The 25,857-nt window shown below is 35.9% G+C and overlaps 2 protein-coding genes across 3 annotated transcripts; both read right to left on the bottom strand.

Moving 5' to 3' along the window:
- Positions 1 to 12,810: 12,810 nt before the first annotated feature.
- LOC147566763 (endoglucanase 12-like) lies at positions 12,811 to 16,914 on the bottom strand. Of its 2 annotated transcripts, none has more exons than XM_086653321.1 (6): positions 16,703 to 16,914; positions 16,064 to 16,535; positions 14,529 to 14,848; positions 13,808 to 14,405; positions 13,524 to 13,696; positions 12,811 to 13,408 (listed from the first exon to the last, which is right to left on the bottom strand). In XM_086653321.1, the coding sequence occupies exons 2-6, from the start codon at positions 16,437 to 16,439 to the stop codon at positions 13,007 to 13,009; spliced, it is 1,869 nt and encodes a 622-aa protein (XP_086509447.1). In that variant the 5' UTR covers positions 16,440 to 16,535; positions 16,703 to 16,914; the 3' UTR covers positions 12,811 to 13,006. The 2 variants fall into 2 exon arrangements, with proteins under 2 accessions (XP_086509447.1, XP_086509448.1); XM_086653322.1 differs by having other exon boundaries at positions 16,064 to 16,503; positions 16,703 to 16,891.
- A 2,134-nt stretch (positions 16,915 to 19,048) lies between these two features.
- Positions 19,049 to 24,716, bottom strand: OEP37 (chloroplast outer envelope protein 37). Its single transcript, XM_086653320.1, has 6 exons — positions 24,135 to 24,716; positions 21,752 to 21,841; positions 21,354 to 21,524; positions 20,896 to 20,990; positions 19,934 to 20,054; positions 19,049 to 19,318 (listed from the first exon to the last, which is right to left on the bottom strand). Exons 1-6 carry the CDS (start codon positions 24,522 to 24,524, stop codon positions 19,187 to 19,189), a joined length of 999 nt encoding a protein of 332 aa, XP_086509446.1. The 5' UTR covers positions 24,525 to 24,716; the 3' UTR covers positions 19,049 to 19,186.
- Positions 24,717 to 25,857: the final 1,141 nt, after the last annotated feature.

Here is a 25,857-nt window from a genome sequence, read left to right as displayed (position 1 = left end):
TTATTAAGTAAGAACGACTTTAAGCTTGTATTTGAATCGGGTAATTTTGTTCTTACTACTAATGGGATGTACGTGGGAAAGGATATTTAAGTGAAGGTCTATTCAAAATGAATGTAACGACTATTATTCCTAATATTAATAAAATTAATGATTCCGCTTATATTGTTGATTCTTGTATTAAGTGGCATGTGAAGTTAGGACATGTTAATTACGATTTAAGAAGATTAATTAACATGGACCTTATACCTAAATTCGACTTAAATCCCAATCATAAATGTGAAAGGTTGTGTCGAATCTAGAATGACTAAGTCGTCTTTCCGTTCAGTTGAAAGATATACAGAATCGTTACAACTGATACATAAATATATAAGAGTGAAGTTGAGAATCAACTCGATAAAAAGATCAAAACTTTACGAAGTGATAGAGGTGGTGAATATGAATCACCATTTGTTGATATTTGTGCCGAAAGTGGTATTATCCATCAAACAACGGCTCCTTATTCGCCTCAGCAAAATGGAGTCGCTGAAAGAAATCGAACTTTAAAAGAAATGATGAATGCATTACTTATAAGTTCGGGATTACCCCAAAATTTGTGGGGGGAAGCTTTGCTTTCAGCAAACTATATTTTGAACAAATTGCCTCATAAGAAAAAGGATAAAACTCCTTATGAGTTATGGAAAGGAAAAAAGCCTTCCTATAAATATCTCAAAGTGTGGGGGTGTTTAGCAAAAGTGGCGATTCCTACTCCAAAGAAGGTCAAAATTGGACCAAAAACTATCGATTGTATTTTCATAAGATATGCACATAATAGTAGTGCATACAGATTTCTCATACATAAATCTGAAATTCAAGACTTACATGGTAATACGATAATCGAATCAAGAAATGCTACATTTTTTGAGGACATATTTCCATGTAAATTAGACGATGAGAAAATTCTCAAAAGAGGAAATTTGAGAATATAAGTAACAATGAAAATACAAACCAAAATGATGAAGAGAATGTGGTTCAAGAACCACAAGCAGAAGAAAAGAAAGAGGAACTCCGAAGAGGCAAGAGACAAAAAATTGCCAAAACATACGGTCCTGATTTCCTCACATATTTGTTAGAACAAGAACCGCAAACATACAAAGAAGCAATGTCTTCTCCTGAATCTCAATTTTGGAAAGAGGCCGTAAATAACGAAATTGAGTCTATCCTTCAGAACCATACATGGGAGTTAGTAGATCTTCCACCGGGGTGTAAACCATTGGATTATAAATGGATTTTCAAGAGAAAATTAAAAACGGATGGTTCTATAGACAAGTACAAAACAAAACTTGTCGCAAAAGGATTTAAACAAAAAGAAGGATTAGACTATTTTGATACATATTCTCCTGTTACGAGAATAACATCAATTCGGGTGCTAATTGCTATAGCAGCCTTATATAATTTAGAGATACATCAAATGGATGTTAAAACAACTTTCTTGAATGGCGAATCAGAAGAAATTTATATGGAACAACCAGAAGGGTTTATAGTATCTGGTCAAGAAAAGAAAGTTTGCAAATTAGTAAGGTCATTGTATGGGCTAAAACAAGCACCAAAACAGTGGCATGAAAAATTCGACAAAGCCATGTTGTCAAATGGTTTTTAGTATTAACGAGTGTGATAAATGCGTCTACACTAAATCTACTACCAACGGAGTTATAATTCTATGCTTGTATGTAGACGACATGTTAATAATGGGTAGCAATTTAGATATGATCAAATCTACGAAGAAAATGCAATCAAAAGTATTTGATATGAAAGATCTGGGTCAAGCAGACTTAATTCTTGGAATCAAGATTTGTAGAACTTCCAGCGGAATAGTTTTATCTCAATCACATAATATTGGGAAAATTTTAGAGAAGTTTAACAAAAATGATAATCAGGTTGTTAAAACTCCTGTAGACCTTAGTCTACATCTAACTAAAAATACGGGACATAGGTCTAACCAATTAGAATACTCTCGCATAATTGGTAGTTTGATGTATTTAATGAATTGTACACGACCTGATATTGCGTATTCAGTAAGTAAATTGAGTAGGCTTACGAGTAATCCAAGTACAAGTCATTGAAGTGCTCTGATAAGAGTTCTTAGATATTTAAGATATACTAAGGAGTATGGGTTACATTTTACCAAATACCCTGCAGTTCTTGAAGGGTATACTGATGCAAATTGGATTTCAGATACAAACGATTCTAAATCCACAAGCGGTTATGTTTTTACTATAGGTGGTGCATCAGTTTCATGGAAGTCCTCAAAACAAACTTGCATAGCAAGATCAACCATGGAGTCAGAGTTTATTGCTTTAGACAAAGCTGGAGAAGAAGCTGAAGGGCTTCGTAATTTTCTAGAGGATGTTCCAATTTGGCCAAAACCGGTGTCTGCTATTAAAATACATTGCGATAGTAAAACGGCAATTGGCAAGGCACATAATAAAATGTATAACGGAAAATCTCGACACATACGTCGAAGACATAATACCGTTAAACATTTGCTCTCAAGTGGAATTATAACAATTGATTATATAAAATCAAAGGATAACCTAGCGAATCCGTTTACAAAGGGGTTATCGAAAAAGCAAATGTACAAGTTATCAAGGGGAATGGGCTTAAAGCCTAAAGTAAATGAGTAGATCGCAATAGAAACCCAACCTAGTTGACTGGAGATCCCAAGATCTAGGTTCAAAAGGGACAACATAAATGTGAAATACTCGCTAGTAACACTGAAATAGTCATTCTCTTACCCATTCCTAAGTATCAGTGTTGCCTGTCAGGTGATAGGATAAGCGATGCTTTTAATGATGCCTATATTCTTGTGTAAACAAGTGGGGTACGTCAGGGTACTCTTCATAGGGCATCACCTATGTGAGTGTAGAACTGATGCCGGTTCTATGAGAATGTCTTAAGGCGGAATTCTCTAAAGCACTCATGAATCCAGGAGCTGTCCAGGGCCGAAAAGGACACAACCAAAGAATCAAATATGTACGGAAGAAGTTGTGTGTTGGCTATTGTATCGACCTACTGCGAAAATTGAATAGTTCAAGACATCATGTTCACTAATCAATTAGTAAGTCCGGTAGTCATACACTAAGGAAGGTTCAAAGCCAAAAGCCACCTCTCCTGATGCAACAACTTCCATATGAACTCTCTTAGTTTGTATGCATTGTCAGTTTGCATAGTTTTCATATAGAATAAATTTTAATTCATGTGGGGGATTGTTGGCAATTTGAACCATTGCCTTGGTTCAACCATTGCCTTGGTTGAATTAAAATTAAAAGAGACACATCCCTAGGATCATGTCTTTCCATATAGATGTCTCTCCATATAGTCACAATCATCTCTATATATACATAATCAGATTTCATTTTAGAAATAGAAAAAACAATTAGTTTTCTAAGTTTAGAGTTTGCATTAGAAGTCTAAGAAGTTAAGAGAGTTCTCTACTTATTTGGTTCGAAGTTTCTTGAAGAAGGAAGTGCTGCGCTTCAAGAAGGTAAGACTGTTTTATCTTGGGAGACGATTCGTATATACAACCCGGCTTAGCACCATTGCGGGACGAATAACGTCTTAAGGAGAGAGTATCCAATACTCGACTCAGTCATAAAACTATTACTTGTTATTCTACTTACTTGATTATATAATTTGTCGAGCGGAATCATTATCGAATTGTGTATTCGAGAAGGACAATTAAACTAATGAGTCCAACAACTTCATCTATACGCACTAGGCTAGTTGTTTTTAGTCTCTGTGTTTTGTTTGCTTGGTATATGTTGAATCAAGATGCGTCCTCTTTTGTGGGAAGTTAATTTAAGGTTTCTTTCATGAAGTATTTAAATGTCGATGAAATAAATTTCATAAAATGACTATTATTAGTGAAAATAATCTTACTAGTAGGATAGATGCATGATTTAGTGGCCTCTAACTCACAAAATACTATTTGATTTCTATCAAGCAAAAACAATAGAATATCCCCGCAATATCAAATGTGAATTACTAATCTACTGGGAAAAAATAACATAGGTGAAATTAAAGGGACAAACTCTACACATGGACTTATTTGTTCTTCAACTTGAATATGAATGTTGAGAAAAATTAGAATTTGTTTTCTTTCTTCTTACTACCAATAGGCAATACAAGAAGGATAACTTAAATTTAGTAATTTTATTTGATAATAAGTTGTTGAAATAAATCTCTTTTTTTAAGGTAAGCTTTCAAGAAGCAAGTAGTAGTGAGTAGTACTTATCAGGGTCTCAACTTCTCTTAATCACTTACAAAGAAAGCAAAATACAACTAGTCAATCAACCCTATTTTAATTAATTAATTTCGGTATAGGGGCATAGGGGGTGCTTAACCATTCCCAATATATAAGATAATTAATGGATAAATTAGATGGATATTCTTCTTAAGTCAACTTTTATACATTGCTAATCAAATTAAAAAAACTTTTTGGATAAGAAGCCAACTAGCTTAGAATCACATGGGATGTCTTCTTAAGTAAACAAAGAAATTGCAATGTGTTAGGAGTTGTAGATCCTAATATATATGCATGTCTTATTTTAACCTAGCATTGAAGTTATCTCAAATGGACATTGGACTCTATATTAAAATAAAAGCATCCGACGACAATGTAGTTTGGAAGATTAACGTCTTTCCTGTCTTGGTTCTCTAAAATCAAAGAGATTGTGTTTGCGGATTCATGTTGTTTCTGAAAGCTATACAAGTCACATGAGATTGTGTTTGCGGATTCATGTTGTTTCTGAAAGCTATACAATTCACATTCTTGAATTATTCCATCGAATTTATATGCATATCTATAAAATAAAGTGTAGGTATAGTTTGTTTCTCATAGCTTATTGTTTAGACTCCGATCTCTCAACCTTAGGCTAAACTTTTTGGTACTCATTGAAGTTATGTGCTTATTCCATCCATATATTGTAAAGATATATTGAAATAGTCTTCCGAAATATAACACCAACATACTTGGCTTTATTTTGTGTATAGAAATAATATTGAAAAGTCACTCATGACTTGATTTTCTACCATCAAAGATTAATTATTCACATGGGTGTGTTGCTTAGCTTCATATTATACTCAAACCCTAGATACAAATTTAGTTTTTCTTATTCTTTTTTTAGTCTAGAAACTACCCTTCAAGGATATGTATTAAATATGAGTTTAATATCCGTCATTGCATACGCATGGTGTAGAATCTAGGGTTTCGGCTGGTTTAGGCTGAAAGAGGTGAAGAAGAGAAATAGGGCAAATGTAATTAGGGCAAATGAAAAGAAGGCTTTTATATGGTCAGCGAAGGTTATGTTGGTCCAAGCTTGACCGTCAACAAGTTTAGTCTGGTCCAAGCTCCAGTCAACCGGGTCAACACCAGCAACATCTGACTAAGTCAATAACTGTTGACTTAACTTCTAAAAGCACCTACATAAGAAATCAAGATTAGAAGTTAGAAAAACAGAATTTAGTTGTTATTTTTCTATTAGTTAGTTTTCTGTTTTTGTTAGTTACAAAACTGTTTTTCTCTATTCTATAAAAAGGGAAATGTAAATCAAATTCAAGAACAATTGAAATAAAATAGAGAAGGGAGAAGTTTCTTACACATGGTTTTAGGTTTAAACGCTTAAGAATGTATAACCTTTCGGATAATAGTGAAAGGTAGTTCAGCTGCTCGTAATTGTATTCCTCTCAATAAAGTTCAAATGGTCTTTCTGCATAGTGTTTCACAATAAGTTGTGGCAGTCTGGAGACATCCCATAACATCTCATCTTAACAGATAAACAGAAAAACATGTTTGTAGATAGGCCATTTATGCCAACTACGTTTGGCCCGACCTAGATGACAACTTCGCATTCAGCTCCCACTATAAAAATCTATGAAGAAATAGGGTCGAGTGCCTGGTATTAATAAAATAGGGGCTCTAGTCACTTGTCCTCTCAAGGCAAAGGGGCGAACGTCACTTGAGGTGTAATTAGATTGTTATAAACTGCAAATATATTTTTTCTAGCTTATCTCTTTCTACTTTTATTCTGTCTAAAGTTTCTATATTGTAAAATTCGAGAGCCACCTAGGGTTACTCAAATTCTTCTTGCTTTCAGTGTTTCTCTTCTTCTCCTTGTCTTGTCTTCTTTTCTGCTTGTTTCTTCTTAACGGCCGAATCAACCCAACACCTTTCTTCTCCTACTGTGGGTTATACCCAAAATGTTCCCTCCTCTAACATCTCAAACCTCATCTCTATCAAACTTGATCGAAACAACTATCTACTGTGGCGCAGTCAGATGCTACCCATCTTGCACAGTCAAGACCTCTTCAAGTTTGTTAATGGCTCATGTCCTTCTCCTCCTGAGTTTCTGCCTTCTTCTCAATCTTCAATTACATCGATCGACCTTGACTATGTCTTCTGGTATCGCATTGATCAAATGTTGTTGTCATGGATCAATGCTACACTCACATAACCCATTCTTTCTCAAGTTCTTGATCTCACAACTTCACAAATCGTGTGGGAAGCTCTGGAACGAAGTTTTTCTTCAGTTAACTCAGCTAGACTGATCAATCTCAAACTTCAACTTCAAACCTGCAAAAGGGGATCATCAAGTATTTCAGACTATCTTTTCGAATAAAAAATCTTTATGATTCACTTTCTTCAACTGGTCATGTTGTTTCTGATCAAGAACTAGTTTTTGTTGTTCTCTCAGGTCTAGGTCCTGAGTTCGAGTCCTTTGTCACTTCCATTACTACTCGATTAACACCACCCCCCTATGATGAACTCCATTCTCTGCTTCTTACACAAGAGTTTCGACATGAGCTTCTTAACACTCAACCACCTCAACCAAGTGTTTTTTTTTTACAAACTCTTACCCATCTCCACAACCTTATCATAATCCATCTCGTTCTCCCCGAGGTAAAGGTAGTAACAGAGGTGGTGGTAGAGGACATTACCGTGGTTGTCGTGGTCATGCAACAAATCATCGTGGTGGTTATGGTGGATTCTCCTTTGTTCTTGGACCTCCACCAGAAAGACAAATTGTAATTTGTCAATATTGTGGAAGGTCTGGTCACACAGCTCGTCAATGTTTCAATATGACTCTATCATCTGATATTGCTCAATCTTTTGCTGCTCTTGGTCTCGAAAATTTCTCTCATGATCCACACCGGTACATGGACTCTGGAGCCAATAGTCATATATATAAACTTTGATGTTTCTTTGATGTTTCTTTGATTGTATCTCGTTCTGATCTTGCTGCTCCAGAACAAGTGATGGTTGGCAATGGTCAAACTTCAACAGTGGCTGGTTCAGGTAATGTTTATCTTCCTAATCATAAATTTATTCTTAAAAATGTGCTTTTTGTTCTTGATTTACAAAAAAAATCTCATCTCCATTTCTAAGCTTCTTCATGACAATAACTGTTTCATTTTGTTCCATCGTTCTGGTTTTTATGTAAAGGAAATCCCAACAGGGACGACCCTGCTCACTGAACGATATCTAATGGTCTTTTTCGCCTCTTCAGTGTTCCTGCAAAAGCAATTTCTTCAGCTTTAGTTACCAAAGTGACGTCTCAAGGATCGCTTACCAGCCCTGAAATCTGGCACAAGAGAGTTGCACATCCACATTTTAGAAATTTTAATTTTATTGTGTCTAAGTTTAAATTACCTTTAACGAACTCTATAGTAAAAAAAAATCTATGTGAAGATTGTGTTATTGCTAAACATCATTCTCTTCCTTTTAATTTTGTTAATCATCATACTTCGTCTCCCTTAGAAATGCTTCATGCTAATCTAGTGGGTCCAGCTGCGGTAATTTCTTCATCTTGAAATCGCTATGTTCTTTTACTAACTGATGATTATACACGGTATACGTGGATAATATTTCTGGAACAAAAACCAGAGGTCACCAACACCATTAAAACCTTTAAAATTTTAGTGGAAAACCAATTTTCACACAAAATTAAAAAAAAAATCAGTCAGGCGGAGGAGGTGAATTTGTTAACACTCAGCTTTCCCAGTTGTTTACTGACTCAAGCATCATTCTTCGCTGATCATGTCCCCCGATCATGTCCCCACACTCCGCAACAGAATGGTGTTGCAGGGCGAAAAATTCGACATTTAGTCGAAACATCTCTGACTCTGCTTCATCAGTCCTCTATTCCCACTACTCTCTGGCATGATGCTTTTAGCACAGCTATTTACACTATTAACCGTCTTCCCGCTATTGTTCTTCATGAAATCTCACCTTGTCAGAAATTGTATTCCAGTCCCCACATTATAATGATCTCAGAACATTTGGGCGTCGTTGTTATCCCTTACTTGTACCCTACAACTCTTCCAAGCTTCAACCAAAAACCAGACCTTGTATATTCTTGGGATACAGTTCAGGCCATAAAGGCTATAGGTGTTTAGATGAAAACTCGACCAGAATCTATGTCCCTCGCCTGTATTATTTGATGAAGAAACTTTTCCCTTTCGAAAACCTCAACCTCTCTTTACGACTTCTTTTTCGTCTTCTAAGTTTGTTCAGAGGGTGATTCTCTCTCTTGGACTGTTTTTCCAAACACCCATGTTCCTTTAGGTCAAAGTAGAACCAACCTTTATTCCTTAAATGAAAATCAATCAAACTCTTCATCGCATCTTCCATCTGGTCTTCTTCTAATCCAACAGTTGATATTTCTGAAGGAGATGTCCTTCGACCAAAGATACCATGCGAGCAATTTTTCGGGTAGGAAAATTGATGAAGAAGATAACCAAGTCCAAATGATTTAGGGGTCGTAATATATAGCTAGAAACCAACTACGATCGTCGAATCACGAAACAATTCGCGGCTAACTTCGTTTGGATCCGCAATCGGGTTACACGTTGAGTGTCAACTTGATCGAAAGATATAAATAGAGGGATGAGACATATATGGTTGGGTGAGATCCATAGATATGTCCGAAAGGTCTAAAAAAAGATTAGGCAAAGATAGTGCAAAAGGCCCGCAAGAAGGGATTTTGGTTCGAGGACCAAAAGAGGTAATTTGGGGCCCAAAAGGGGATGACCATGCTTGGTCGTGTGCCGCTATAGGGGCCGGCCAGATCTTCCCAAGATGGATTTGATATGGTCGGCCAAGCTATAGGAAACAAGAAAATAGCAACTAGTTATTATTTCCAAGGGTAGTCTAAATCTTATTCAAAATGGCTTTTTAGGAAACCTAATTAGGGTTGTACTCTAACTTAGGGTTCTATATAATGCCTCTTGAGACTTGAATAAGGTGTGGGAAATTCTCAAGAAGCTTTCTAGCTTTACAACATCAAGTAGAGAAAGAAAGAGAGATAATTCCCAATCAACTATCTAGTCAAAGAAGAAGGAGTTCTTCAATCTAACGACCTTTGGAGTTCTAGCTAACAACAAGGTGATTGCTCGGTGTCCCAAATAGACGAGCTACAATTGGATCTCTTGGTCTTCTCAAAAGTGATTGGAAAAGTTCGAGGGAAAACTAGCGATTAAGGTATTTATCGAACTAGTTTAACTTAGTTATGATTATTAGCTTATGCATTAGATCCCAGGGATACTAGTTTTAGAAATGTTAGATGTCTGAGACTCCGCTACCAACACTAAGAGACCACATAACCCAACAATTTCTGGCCCCTCATCTCCACCAATCCTTGCATGACACTCTGACGACACTTGTCGCCTCGCTGGTTGCGCCTTCTATCCATTCTGTTCCAACACGAGGAACAACTGGCAATGCTTCTCCTTCCACGTTAGTTCCATCTACACAGCTGGTACCTTCAACCGTTGAGTCAGTGTTACCCCTCACGGAAAATCAAACGGAGGTAGTTTCACGACATCCAATGATAACACGTACACGTGATGAAACAAGGAAACCGAAGGTTTTATTCACCTCTTCACACGTACTACCTTCCTCCATTGTCTCTACCATTGATAACCCTAATTTCCATGAACCAGTCACATACAATAAAGCTTCGAACAAGGCAATAGAAGATGAAATTCGAGCACTCAATCAAAATAGAACTTGGTCTCTTGTCCCTTCTTCTTCAAATTTGAATTTAATTAACTACAAATGGATCTATAAAGTGAAACAACGATCAGATGGAACTATAGAACGGTACAAAGCTCGATTGGTTGCTCGAGAGTTTAATCGACAAAAAGACATTGATTACACAGAGACATTCAGTCCAGCAGTTAGACCAGCAACAACTCGAACTGTTTTATCCCTTGTTGTCATGAAGGATTGTCCGGTTCGACATTTGGATGTCAATAACGCTTTTCTCGATGGAGATTTATCAGAAGAGGTCTTTATGAAGCAACCACTTGGTTTTCAAAATCTAGAACATCCTCATCATGTATGCAAGCTTCATAAAGATATTTGTGGTTTAAAACAAACCCCTAGGGCATGTCATCAAAAATTTACGTCCTCTCTGGTTACATTAGGGTTTCGTCAATCAATATCTGATCCGTCGATGTATTTCAGATGAAAGTCCATTAGCTTTATGGTGATTCTAATTATGTTGATGACATTCTTATCACTGGTTCCTCTACATCTGAAGTTAAAAAAGTTAATTCATATTTACAGCAACAATTTTCAATTACTGATTTAGGGGAATTAGCTAATTTCTTGGGAATGTAAGTTTGTCGAAACAAGAACTCTATTACGATCACTCAGAAGAAGTATGTTGTTGATCTTTTCCAACGAGTTGAACTTAAAACCTTCACCTACTTCGATGAAATCAGGTACTAAAATGTCGATTAACGATGGTGAACCTCTTTCAGATCCCCAATCCTATAAAAGTCTGGTCGGTGCCCTACAATATATTAATCTCACTAGCCCAGACATCACATATGCAGTCAATCAAGTTTTAAAGTTCATGACCAATCCTTCTTCCATTCATCTCACAGCGGCAAAAAGAATCTTTCAATTTTTGAAAGGCACCATCACCGATAGTCTTATTCTCCGGCGAGCATCTTCTCTTCATCTCACGGCCTATTCGGATGCTGATTGGGTAGGATCTATTGATGACAGAAGATCCACCTCATGTTTGTGTGATTACTTGGGTCCCAATTTGCTTATTTGGACTTCTAAGACCTAGCCAACGGTATACAGGTCATCCACTGAGCGGAAATTACATGGCTTCCCAACTTATTAGTCGAATTGGGGTTCTCCTTAGAGGCACCTCCAATTATTTATTGTGATGACATAAGTGCTACGTATCTTGTTGTTAATCTAGTCCTTAATTCACGAACTAAACACACTGCCATTGATTTCTATTTTGTTCGTGAATAAGTTAATAGTGGAAGACTTCGAGTTCACTACTTACCAAGAAAGGACAACATTGTTGATATTCTTACCAAGGGGTTATCTATACAGAGATTTCATCTCGTACGAGCCAAGCTTTCACTTCATTATCAGCGTTCCGCTTGAGGAGGGACATAAGTGTACATATGACATTGTAATTTTTCTATTTCTTCAAGGGTATTTTTGCCCTTCTCACTTTGTATCATTTGTCTATTTAATAGAAGTGTTGCCCTGCTTTTAGGGCATCTTGCCCATTACATTCATAGTTAAACCAGGAACGGTTCATATAAATTTATCTATGGAAGTTTTTGTGATTGGTCTATGTTTTAGTTGAATTTCAAGAATGCATTCTTACATTAGAATTGAATGAAAAGGTAGTTATGACACAATCTCCAAGGTTTATTGATTCATCTATGTGTGTCAGACTTTGGGAGGTATTATATGGTCTGAAATAAGCCCTTCATGATATGACAAATTCTTAATCTTCTTGGGTTTCAAGCAAGCAAGCCCAACAGTTCTCTTTTGATTTTCTTTTGGTAAGATTTTTTTCTTCCTCTGTGGATGATATTATCTTGACAAGTGGAAATTCAAAATTTATGGATCATTATGTTTTTTTTATGAAAATATTAATCATATTAGTAGTTGACTTATAGATGAGTTTGACTTTGACACAAAAAAATATGGGTGATCTGCACTATTATTTTGGCATTAAGGCCAATTTTAATGACAAGGGTGTAAGAAACAGTCTAAATATGTTTCTGATATTATTAAGTAACATAATATGACAGTCTTACTCGGTCCAAATAGAACTTTTGCCTAAATACTACTTTCAAACGGGGGAGGATAATAACGTTGGGATTTCCGTCACTAATGTGAGAGTAGTCCCACATATGAAAAGAGTGATTTATTAACTATGAATATAATGTGTGAATTCTCTTACTCAGAGCTAAACCGACAGGTGACAGTTTCAAAGCACACGTGTTCCACGTCACTAAAAAAAATAAAAGAAACGTGTGAGACTCATTAAACGCTGCACGGGGGGTGTGTCCAAATAGTCTACAATGAGAAAAAATGATCTAATAACCAAGAATATAATGTATAGGTCATCTCCACTCATCGCCAAATGATTTAGAATTGGATGACTACAAACTTAACAATTAAGTCCCAAGGAAAACACCATAGGGTGTAGTTAGATTGTTTCCAAGTATATAATGTATAGGTCATCTCCACTCATCTCTTTTTTATGTTTATGAGTTTATCATATGTAAAGTTTCCGTATTGTAAAACTTAATTTTGTGAATATAAATGTACATGAGGGATCATACAGTTCCATCAAATGTCAAAAATTGTTATTGGTACTACAAGGAAAGCCAACAATTATAAGGTATAGATGAAGGCTGTAATCAGACTATTAGGCTGCAAGAAGTATATCTGTCTCTTCAGATGTCACTGAAACTAAATTGAACTTGGAAATTTGGAGAATGGCATGAAAAGAACACAAGCAAATGTGATATGTAGCAAGTTATAATAATAATAAATCTGGCTTAACTTCTTTTTACATGTAAATGTGGAAAAGCGACGAAGCAATGGACATTAAGAATGAAGGAAGCAAGTAACTGCAAGACAGAAGACTAGCTAGCTATAGTGAAACGGCTACAGGCAGTAAAATATATATATATATAATCATGGCTTCCACGGTGGTGGTGGTGGCGGAGCCCTAGGGTAAAATGGTGGAACAGCTGAGAAAATGCTGTTCTTGTCTATGCTTCTACCACCGCTGTCCGTTAACGATACTAATGCAGCGACAAGTCCTGCATTTCCAGCTAATGTAGGTTCAGTGTAGTTATAATTGGTACGTACATCATGAAACCCGTCAAATTTGTCAGGCCCCCCAACCATAGCTCCTGTAATATTGTAAGGGTTGGGCTTCGAACTATCTCGCCACTTCCACCCACCAGTACAAGAATACTTTTTACCGTCTCGTGGGATGGATGCACCTCTATGGTGTACGTGCCTTGGAAACTTGCTCCCGTATCCGACAACATAGCTCATTTTCTTTGGATTAGCTCCAAGTATGTAATCAATCTGTAATTGCATTGAGTATCACGATTAGTTTTCATAGATGAACCTTATACATTGTTTAGATCCGTGGTATAGGTACTAATAATGTGGAGCACGTGAACAAATAAAAGATAAGAACCTGAGATGTGGCGAAATTACGGAGATCGTCTGAGGAGATATAGGCAGGTCCACAAAACCACCCCGGGACGCCAGTAGCATTCATATAATCAACATACAGAGACGCTATGAAGGCAGCGTTGGCTACATATTGTAGATTTTGTGGTCGTCCATGGTTGAGTTGTATCATACCACCTGCATTTCATGATCAATACCATAACAAACCGTTAAACCCAAAGAAAATATTACACGAATATATATATATATATATATTTAATTTCGTTACATACAGAAAGAATCACTTACCTTTCGTAAAATTGAAGACATTGAACTTTGGGAGATAAGAACACATATTTAGACCCGTAATATTTTGATAACTTCTTAGCATTTCTTCGTAAGGATACCCAGGACTCAAAAATATCCTCATTCTTGTTAACAAAAGTTCTGCTGCAGGCAACTTGTTATCCCAACTCAACACAGTTAAATCTTTTATACCCAATAACGCCTTGGCATGCTTTGACATACCCGAGTTTGTGGCTAACGACAAGTAACTAGAGTTACCAGTTGCGTAATACATCCATGCTCCACCCCACATGTACTCATCATAATAACCAGTTGAATTATAAAACATTGCAATGTCTAAATCGCCACGGCTATAAGGAGAACGCTTTCCTTCATTCCTAGCAAACCTGAATAACGCGGTGGCACCTTTGATGAGTTTTTCGGAGTATTTCACATCATCGCGAAAAACTATTGAGGCTGATGCCAAGGCAGCAGCCATCTCGCCCGCTAAATCAGGTCCTGAAGTGGTCTCTTTCACGGGACGTTTATAGTCCATATCTTCTGGTCTTTCCCAACAGTAGTGGTCGTCCGGAGTAGTCGTACCATTCTTACCCATACCCACCTGAGCTCACATTTAAACAAGTTAGTAACACAATTATATAAAAATATAAGTTTTACACAAGTAATTATATGATCTACCAAATATGCGAAGGATAAGTTTTTTACGGGTAGAAAATAAGCCGACCTGGCTATAAATGTGGTCGATTACGGTGGCAGAAGAATTGAAGGTAAGAAGTAAGTAATCTGTTCCCCATTTGATGATATCCCTTACATGATCATACTCTCCAATTGCTTTATATTTATGGCTGTACTCAATGACACTCCAACTTAACATACTCATTGAAAAAGCCATTGGAAAATTGAACTTTATGTTGTCTCCCGCATCGTAATATCCTCCAATTAGTCCCCCCTTTACATCTTTCGATACCGATCCATCTTCCAATCCATCTCGTAGTCCCGAGTTTCCTCTCCAAGAAACTCTCTTGTTCTTTGGTAATCTTCCAGCTGCAATTTATTTCATACAATTATGTGTTCAATTTTCACATAAAAAATCTTCTTGGGTAGTTCTTAATTATAACACCAATAATATTTTGAAAACAAATATGTTGACTAACCAAAATCAAACTCATGTCTATAATTTTTATGCCAAAAGGAACAATAAGAACTTTTTTCCCTCTTCTTCAGACGATAGGAAGAAAAGGTCGAAATAAAGCACTGGCCGATGAAACTAGAAAGTCCAACACCATTGACTAAAGTCAATAGTTTCTTCGCCTTCCTATTAACAAATAGAATGTGACTATAGAGTTTCTATTACTTTCTTGATTCCCATGAATTGCATGAGATAATTCAAGAAGGTAAACCACACTTATAGGAATCAAGACCTTAATTTGAGGTAAAGGCCCATGTACAACCTTAAGCATTAGTTGGATAAATATTAGACAACTCATATCATCGCTCGTGACCCTAACATAATATGTCTATTTTTATATATAGAAAGTATGTTGTGCCTTAGTCGTTCGTCAAGCTAAACTACTACATTCGACCCCAAATACGAAACACTAGAACTGTTGTGTATGTATACGTATATTCACAAAACAGGTTATCCTCACATATATTGCATATTGTCAACTAACCAATAGTAATTGATAATTTGACTAACACAAGCCACTACTAATTAAACAGTAGATGCATCCATAATGAATTTCACCCTAATAATTAACCATACAAACAAGGTTGATTCATGTTGCTTTCATAACCAAAGGAATTCCTAAAAAAAGAAAAAGGAACCCACTTGTTTTAAGTCATTTTCAATAAAGAACTTCCTAACACTACCAAAGTTTAACCTAAAATCCAAAATGTACTTTGAGTTTTCTAAGTGGATGCTATAAAAAGTCTGAATTCTGGAAAGAACTTTCTAACACAAAAGGGAAAATGATATATAGGTTGCCCTCCTAGTCTTCTACCTCCATTCTACCTTACCCCATGGCCTAAGTAGATAATATGACAAGAGTGAAATGACGAGATTACCCCTAAAACTAGGTTTTTCTTCGTTATCCTATTCAAATGCAATAAGGTAGGAAGTAAAGCGGTGGGTACCTGTATCGTCGGTTTTTTTTTGTTGGAAAGCAAAACCTAAAATTCAAAGTCTGTTACGAGTTCTTTTGTATAAAATGACCAAAATACCCATGGAGAGCGAAAAGTGAGAGAGAGAGAACTTACACATTTGAGCATCAAAGAATAGGAGTGCCTTTTTTAGGGCAACAGAGTAATTGTCAGGAGGAGGAGGTTGGTGTTTATGCTTAGGAATAGACTTGGCTATGATAATGGGAAGTCCAATTACAATGAAAGCAATGAGGATAGAGAGAAGTGTCCATTTGAAAGCCTTGTGACTACAAACTATGCAACCAAAATCAATGTATTTCTTCTTTTTGATTTCTTTAGGACCCAAAAGCCAACTCTGTTGTGTCTCATCCAACTGATTATTTGAATGTGAAAGCAGAGCTCCCCTGTCTAACTCCATCATATTTCTTTCATTATCTACTGAATTTTCACCACTTATCTCAAATGATCCTCCCCAGTGATTTGCTGAATGCATCTTCGATTCTGATTTCCCCTTTCACGAAGACTCGCACAATTCATTGAAAGAACATCTACGATTTCTGATCAAACCCAAGTTTCATATTTACAAAATCTGTATATATATATATAATTTCCACATACCCATTTCAGAAAATCAATGAATTTCGATCATTTTGACTGAAATGATCAATTTTAATCAGAATAAAAAACCCATTTTTGGAATTTAACAGAAAAAGATGTAATCTTTGAATTAAAATTAAAAAAAGAAAATGAACCAACCTTGAAATTAAGAGTGAGGGTGGTAGAGAGTGAGAAAGTTATACATACATAAACAGAGTGCGATCAATACTCTGTTTGTTCTTGTAATGAAAGAGTTTTTAGTTGACTTCACAAGAGAGAGAGAGAGAGAGAGAGATAATTAAGGAGAAAAAGAAGGGGCGAAGCTTGAAAGATGGATATAAGCGGGGCGGAGTTGTAGGTGACATCGACGCGTACGTAATATTGGTGGCCTCCAACTATTATTATTACTACTAGTACTCATTCTTTAACTGTGAACAACAATGATACTCTGTCCAACCAAAATTGTGGTAGAATTTCAGTCAGAACACGTGGCCGGACCAGATTTAGTGAAATAAAGTAAATACCTCTTGTTATTATCATGTTTTGGTCAGGATACGTACGGCTGAGATTGTATTGCATGTGCTTCATTCAAGATCCATCCGTCAGATTTCACTAGTTCACTAAAATGTGACCTGTAACGTGTTTAAAAATTCATGAGAATGCTCAACATCTACTTTCAACACTTTGACTGGTAGACACGAAATTATATGGCCTAGTTTAGTGTCGTTTCTTACACGTTCATCCTTACACCTAGAGCGGTTTGCTACACATCAAAATTAAGTGGGAGTATGGAATTTCCACATGTAGTTGTGTCATAGTTAGTGAAGACTCTTCAAAAAAAAAAAAAAAGAGAGTGAAGACTAAATCCTATCTATTCAGTTCAACAAAAAAAAAAAAAAAAAAAATCCTATCTATTGTACATGAAATTATGAAATTCTTGGAGTTTTATGCATACAAAGTTTATTTACTATATTTTCAATGAAGTTCTAGTATTTATCGACTATTTGTCTTAAGAAATGTAATACTCAATTAACAAAGTTTATAATTTTTGTTCTAATGTTTTTAATTTTTAACTAAATTACTTAAAGATATTTTTATGAAATTCTAAAAGTGATTCACTTTTACATTGATTTTCCAAAACAATTTTGTTATTTTATTAATTTTAAATTATCAATCACATATGATATAAATTTAAGCACCAAATTAGAGGTAGGCCTAATTATAAAAATACGTATAATAAGAGAAATTCCGATTTCAATTACTTGTTTAAATTGTTTTCACAAAAGGTACTACCAACTAGGCACAAAAAAATCTCATAATTTTTCACATAAAGAATATTTTATTCAGTTAAACTTTCAACCGGTGGCTAGTTGATTTCTTTAGACCCAAAAGTTCTTTAATAAATACTATTTTGAGATAAAGAAAAAAAATATACTCTGCATTGAAAATTCATTTGCCGTCCACTACTTTTTTTTTTTTTTTTGATGAGAATTGCCGTCCACTACTTACAAAATGAATAAGGGACAAAAATAATAAGGCAGAGTTGTATATGAACAGAGACAGATTTGTGAGGCAACTATATTTGGACTTGGTCTATTTATGATTTTCATTTTCATATTTTTCAAATGGTAAAACGTTTGTTTTGGTTTAGAATATTGACACAAGATGGGAAGGTTTCTCTTCGTTTGGTGACAGTGACTAAAAACAAACCTGTAAAATTCAATACCCAATTTGCACAATTCAAAGTTCCATCACAAATACCCCCAATTAGACTAATTAATAAATAGGACCTCCATTAAGATATGCAATTCCTTTGACCTTTTTACCAATAAAATAACTTTGGAGTCGTTTGGTTTTCCCCTGCTTATTGTAAAGTAGAAGAGAAACAGAGAAATACCTCGATAATTAGGTAATGATCTACGAATATTTTCGATTTGTGTAAGTCTGAGGAAGAGAGTTGTGAGGAAGTTGTGACTTCTTCCTTCTTGTTTTCTTTTTTTTTTTGTATTTTGTGGGAAAGCACTACTAGCCTGAACCATTTATCTATTTACTACTAAAAACATACTTAGACACCACAAACAAAGACATTTTATCTACCCTATACCCCACCTCCCCAATATAATTCTTCTTCTAACATAGCATATTCTTGACTAATTCCTCACTGCATAAGATATACATACAAGTTCATAGCAACTAGACACAAGGACATTAAAAAAACAGGTTTCCGCCCGATCAACCTTAGCTAATAAGATTATGCATGCCAGCATGAAGAAAGAGATGTGTATTCTAAGATATATTTCTGTGTTAATACAGCTAAGAAATTCACGAGTCAAAGCTTTGTTAGCTGTTTATTCGACTTTATTCGTTTCACACCTTCTGCTCTTTTTTTTTTGTGTGTGTGTGTTCCATATACAAACTCTTGAATGCATTTCATGGCAGATTTCTTATTGACTTGCAGCTTTATATTAGATTATCAATTGGGGTTCAAGTGAGAAAAACAAAGAATTCATTAGCAGAAGAATTTTATTAGATACGATAGTTTGGTTTTGGTAGTAGCCATGGAAGAAAAGGTGGGATGTTAAACTTTCTAACTAACACCCACATTCAGAAAGTAAATAAAATGGTTGGTAACATTCCAAGGGCTTAAACATCCCACCTTTTCTTTATCTTGAACATGAAGACAGGTGAATTTACGGCGTCTTGAGGGACCTGGAGCATGAACTGCATTTTCATTTTCATTGGAGCTGTCTTAGCCGTGCCTTCTTCGTTTCCAACCTGAAACCACCATAACCAGTGAAAATTAATAGTATTCAATTGGGTACTCTTTCATCCATTTTCCCACTGCTGCTAAATAGAATGATGCCCTAATTAGATGGTGGAAACCTCATTCAGTTGGTATCAGTCATTGCATTCTCTCCTAACCCTTTTTATTTTCGACTCAACATGAGAATCTTCACTAAATGAAAACTCTTTACAAGTTACTCCACGGACCAGAAAAGATGTTATAAATGACAATAAATTCACACATCTAATAAGATTAATCACTTCGGTTGTAGGTTCGTCTTCCTTCCCAACCTTCTTTCGTCATCTCAATATTCTTCTTCTCTTCACCAGATGTCAGTAGAACCACACAAGAGCAACATATGTGCCCCATTAAAAATAATGATTTCTACACAAATAGATAAGTACGACTTTCCCGCTGTAGTAAACCTATAACGAGTATTTCTCTAAAGGAAGCATTTTGATTTTGCTGAACATTGTAATTTTCTGAATGAACCAAATTCTTTTTTGATCCTCTCAGGAACAAATAGGCTAATTCAAAACTAAGAAGGTAACATATAGTTATAATGTTTTTTGCTTTAAGAAGTTACAAAAGATAAGAGCATTTACCCAAAGAGATGCCCAACCAACCCGCACGTTCGAATCATAACCAGCTTTAAGTTTGAGGTCCTTACCAACTGTGTGCTTGTACACAGTGCTCCAGTAATTTGAGTCGAAGTTGTACAAGTAGCTGGTCATTGAAACTTTAGTACTTCGAAGTAAAAACATTTAAGTATATCAAGGGCAAAAACAGTTCACTAGATTTGGATGATCGGGATCATTACATAGGATCAATATAGAAGGTATCTAATGACAAGAAATCCAGAGAAATCTATATTACGTTCATACATGAGTGGCAAATCTTCAAAGCAAACCCAGCAAGTGAGCTATGTGCAAGAATAGATGGCCTACAGAAGTTCAGAAGTAAGAGGTGTGAACATCACTCCTCTCATAGATGACATTTGATTCAACGATTTCAAGTCGTCAATCACATTTCAAATCATTGTTGTTTTAAGAAATCAAATCGACAAACTGAATCGTGAAATGTAAGATTCAATTGTTCCAAACATACAAGGTATAACATACATTTACATTGGTCTACTTATTTTCATATGTTCTTCTCTCTGGAGGGTATTTACCGCCCAGAAAGTTGAATGTCTTACTTTGGGAGGACTACCTATTTCCTATGGAGAATCAAGTTAAAACCCCATTTCAAGCAAGTTTTCTCTCTTACACCCTCCACCTGTTTTAAAAGCCAAACCCTCTCTGTCCCTCTCACCCTTGTCAATCTATTCTTAAAGAAACAGATTTGACCGAACTCGTGCGCTTCACAATTTCTTCGCACGATTGAGAAATTTATCGTATGATTCACTTAGTTTGCCATCTTTCCGACGATTCCGATATATTTCTATACGATTCAATTTGATTCATCAATCTGAATGGTTCATGTCAATTAACGAGGTCCTTCCATTATTAATGGTTCGAATATTTTTGCTATCACATTTTATTTGTCGGCACAAGAGAATGTTTACCTCAACTTATCTGAAGGACTAAACCGGCGCTTGAATGCAAATGACAAAGCATGAGATGGAAGAGAGATTACTGGGATAAATGTCACTTCCTCATCCTGACATTCATGCAAAAAATCAGTCATGTACTTATAAATAAGAATTGAAGTTCTAGTAGAATTGTAAGAACTGATGGAGAAATTCTAGAACATTATGATTACATCAAGGTAATGCAGTTGAGTTTCCAGGAACAAGTATCCAAATAATTTCATCTGCTCAACTTATTTAACAAAATTAAAGCGAAAAAATCGAGCAATCTATGGGTCCAGAGCCGGATTGTGCTTATGTCTGCAGACAGAAAATGCCTTCCTGCAATTCTCTTACCCTCTGCCTAGGAGCTTCAGAAAAAGAGATGAAAAGCAAAATTTGCCTTCATGCTAGAAGATAATAACCATGTGAAAGAAGAACGAAGAGAAATTCACCTTGTATGAGTACCTAAGATTCAAATCTTCGTCGCTGTACTGAGCAGTGCAAATACCATTTAGTAATTGACCTTTCACAATGCCACTAACTGATAATACTTTTTTGGCATCCTCATTTTCATTTTCCGATAATGAAACTTCACCCAGGGGGAACTTAGCTGTTGCTGTAGGCTGCAATAACAAGAAAAGAGTAAGCGTGTGACTGCAAAGAAAACATGAAGGCGGCTACATATTTATAAGTTAAGCCCTAAGAGCACTACAAGGGCCTATCAACCATAATGGCGTCACATGTTGAACTTCAGAGGCTTATCATCAGCAAAAATTTGTCAGAATGACTGCTAACACAGCACCAAATATAGAATGTATAAAAGACATCTGCAAGCATGAGTTTAACTCACCATACCAACAGATGGGAAAGGAGAGCACAATTCAAGTTTATACGAGGGATCAGCGAAACTTGCTACCATTGCCACCTCTCCTTCTTTGGCCTACAAACAGGAGGGGAAAAACTCAAAATAAGAAAATATCTAAAGCTTCTAAACAGTTTGTAAGTCAAGCTAATATTTCGCACTTCATGGAGTACCAGCAACATAAACAAAAGAGTTTTTGAGTTTTGATCAGGTGGCAGTAGAAGTTGCAGAAAATATTGTCAACTATATAGTCAACTCAAGTTAACATTTATTTGGATTATCTTGATCTAAAACATCAAGTTCGGATGAAAAGATATTATATCATCACTTAGCACTCACTAAAATGAATTTATATGGCACAAAGAATTTAAGCTTTTGACGAATGTAAATTTTGTTTGACCACTACCTTGTATTCAACTCAAAAGTATAAGGACATTAACCATTAGAATGATCTTTCTTGGTATAAGCTTTTGAGAGACCATTTTAGTGAATAATAGCATATTGATATCTTCTATTGTGTAATTTCCCCCATCCCAATTTCAGAAGGAACCTCTAATCGGGAGATAAGTACACGTCGGAATGGATAAAGCCTTCATAGAAGTTGACCTGTATCCAATACCGTGAGTCCTAGCATTTTCATCTTAACTATCAGTGCAAACCACCACTGAAGCTTCTGTCTACATGTTCATATTGATTGGTGTCAGGGCCAATGGTTTTTGGGAAAAATATGGCACACAAGAATGAGCTCGAAGCACGGGAAGCCCCCATAAATAATCTCATGAAAGAAGTTAAAGGAGAAGAGAAATTGGAAATGGAAATGAAGCTATAGATGACGGCTTTACAGGCCCGACAACCACAATGAATGTGGCATCAACAGCATTTACGAAGATAAAACACCTGCTGAAGACTCAGCCGGCTACCCCCATCATGCTGCAATTACCATATAAACAAAAAACTCCCCAGTCCACAGTAGGTCAGTACAGCACAAAATTTGATCCGTACTTAGGAGTCCTACACACCTAGGAGAAATTTGGGATTTTTGAAAATTCACACCATGGAAATCGCAACATGGAGGAAGTACAAAGTCGCTTCCTGATGATTACTAGTAGATATATTGGCAAAGTTCGACAATGAATTTTTTTATTAGAGAGGATGGATGATGTACACTAGGTAACAGCTCAGCTGAGACCATGAATGACCCAATCTCATCTCGTCAACGAGCAGCCTTAAATTGATGCAAAACCTATTTAATTTTGTTTCTTTCATTCAAGGTATATTATTGGGCCTATTTCTTATTCAGTTTATTTCTAATTTTGCAACATCCAAGATTTCCTAGTTAAGTCCAAGTAGTTTCTTTCTCAACAATGGGAAGTAGATTAGGATTGGATTAAAAGTAGATTATGAGTTTAAGTACTAGATGTTCAGGACAATATAAGTGATACAGAATGAAAGCATCAAGTTCGACCTTTTGTTCATTGTTTTGAGCTCAATATCAACACTTCAATACAGACAGTAATATATAACCAATGATTGCAACTTGCAAGAAAAACGCACCTTTCTGTGATGATACTTGAAAAGAAAGAAACTACCGAAGTTAATAGATGAGATAATAGATTTGTTATCATCGCAAGTACATGACATACAGAAAGATGTTGTACAACATCCTATATGAAAACATGTTCCCTTCCCCATCTGACTGCTCTGGAATATAAGTTGTCTTAGCAGACAATTGTACATATCAATATTACGGTATATTGCTAGTAAACTTATTATAGTACGACTTTACAATGAATTGGCTTCTACAAGTATTCTACACGTCACACGACTAATTGAAGGTTCATCCGTGCATACAAGCAATTGCTGCATTTTGACACTTTTAATCCTCAGTCACAAGTATCCGAGCTAGTCTACTCTAAATTACCCATTTAACAGTTATTCTTGAGTTAGAATTTGCATCTTTCAGACTGATTTGACGAATCCATCATCCTCAACAAAACAAACTCTGGGGTCTAGATTCTTCGTGTTAGGAAGTTAAAAACACAATCTTTATTAAACTAATTAATAACAACATTACTAAAAAGCACCCAACTTTCCAATGTTCAATAAAAAGTTATACAAATCAAATTATGGACTTCATCAGTCACATTAACTTGTCTTTTTCGTGTTACTGTCAAATTTGCAACAATCATCTATATTGAATAACATTAATTATTTCACAGAAAATAACCTCCCCACATTTTCAATTTCAAGTTCTAATTTAAGTAATTGACTAAACAATCATGTAATTAAAAAAAAAATAGCCCAAATACTACTACCTAAATGAACAAACAAGAAGATTGAAAGAGGGAGGGGGAGAGAGAGAGAGGGTAACCTTGAGATCATGAGTAGCTCGGAAGTGTAACCCCTTGCCTAAATCGAAGGAACTCTTAACTAGGGCATTCTGCTCTTCAACATCGTACTCCAAAGAAAGGTACTTTGAAATAAACCCAATCCGAGGATCAAAAGTTTCACCATTAGTGTTGCTCTGGAAAGAGAGCTTGAACTTAGCGAGACTATCCAAGACTTTGAAAGAAACCTTATTGAGGAATGAAGAGCTATCACTATCAAACTCTGATGTCACTCTAATGGAAGGACGTTTGAAAGAGAAAGCTGATGATGAAGGAGCTTGGCTTTCTCCTGAAGATAGTGGTAGTGAAGATGGAGGAGGAGGTGATGACTCGAGAGAACTAGGGTTTGGATTAATAGCAGTCAAGGAGGCCATGGCTCCTTTTGGTATATCCTCCAACTACTCCCTCTGCTTATTTAGAGAGAGAGAGAGAGAGAAAGAGAGAAGTGGAAATGAAGAGAGAGAGAGAGATGTGGCTGTGAATTTATTTTATTTTAGTATTTTATTTTTAAAGGAGGACGGACAATAGGAGGTAGAAGAGATTAGCAACACTGAACCATAAGAGACAGAATCATCTTTGTAAAGTGTTAGTTCTACTAAAATGGTCCCCCAAGATGACCCACTTCTAAGAATAGCTCTCCAAACTACTTTTCCGTCTACTTTTTCGTCAAATAATAGTTACATATCGTTTCGTTACCGTCTTTCCCTTTCTCCATAACTTGTCCAATGTTTACGGTGGTGCTTAAACACTTCGATTGTCAAGTCTTATCATCCATTGTGAATTTTCTGGTTTTTCTAACCAATTAATTCTTTTTAGGTTATTATATGTTTGGCCTCTAGTTCATGACTAGTTTTTTTGTTTACTCTTACCTTTAGGAAAACACCTAGTTTCCTTCGTCAAGATTTAGATTTCTTTAGCATGTTACTCTTTAATAGGATTAAATTTTAACATGAATTGTATAGATAAGTATAAATCTTTATTCAAGGCAATATGTATTTTATTCTTTCCTTGTATCTTAAACATTATTCATCGACATAAATTCACTAGGAGTTTTAAATGACACCGAGACTTCAATCATTTACATGATATATGAGCACTAGGTTTTTGTTCTCTTATCTTCAACAGACAACCAGCGGTGCGACCCCCACCTCCTCTGATTTGGTTGATCAAATACTAGCAACTATTTTTTCTCTTATCACACTAACTTTATCACTTGGTGAAAGCAACTCATCCTAGTTATGAAATCCTATGATATTTTTATGACAGTACACTCCGCCGCACAAACTGTCATCGGTTGTTGACAGTCGAAAAGTTTATGTATCAAGAGTATGACAGTCAACAAATCAAAAGTCAGAAGTCTTGACGGGTCGGGTTTAATATTGCAGGCGTCGACTGCGTGACGAATGACCTGCAAACGAATGCGAGACAAACGGGGTCGTGAAGCCCTGGACATCGTGTAGTGTTGACCAAAGGGACTCCAACGTTAAATTAGTCACTGTAAACGAAAGGTGAATTCAAAGTGAAGGAAAAGAAAATATTATCCCCGGAGTACTTTGAGTTGGCCCAACTCGTAGAGTAGTCAGAACAGATCTTCGGGAATGATAAACTTTACAATGATGTTCGGAGGCGATGATGATTGTCGAAAGGTGATATTGTTCGTCCATATAACAAGCTTCTACTCTCACATGCCTCAGCAGTAAGTTTCTA

This window comes from Eschscholzia californica, unplaced genomic scaffold, assembly GCF_041429995.1.
Source record: "Eschscholzia californica isolate CP2 unplaced genomic scaffold, dmEscCali1.0.p SCAF_1, whole genome shotgun sequence".
NCBI lineage: Eukaryota > Viridiplantae > Streptophyta > Magnoliopsida > Ranunculales > Papaveraceae > Eschscholzia > Eschscholzia californica.
This window is presented reverse-complemented; position numbering and strand designations above follow the sequence as displayed.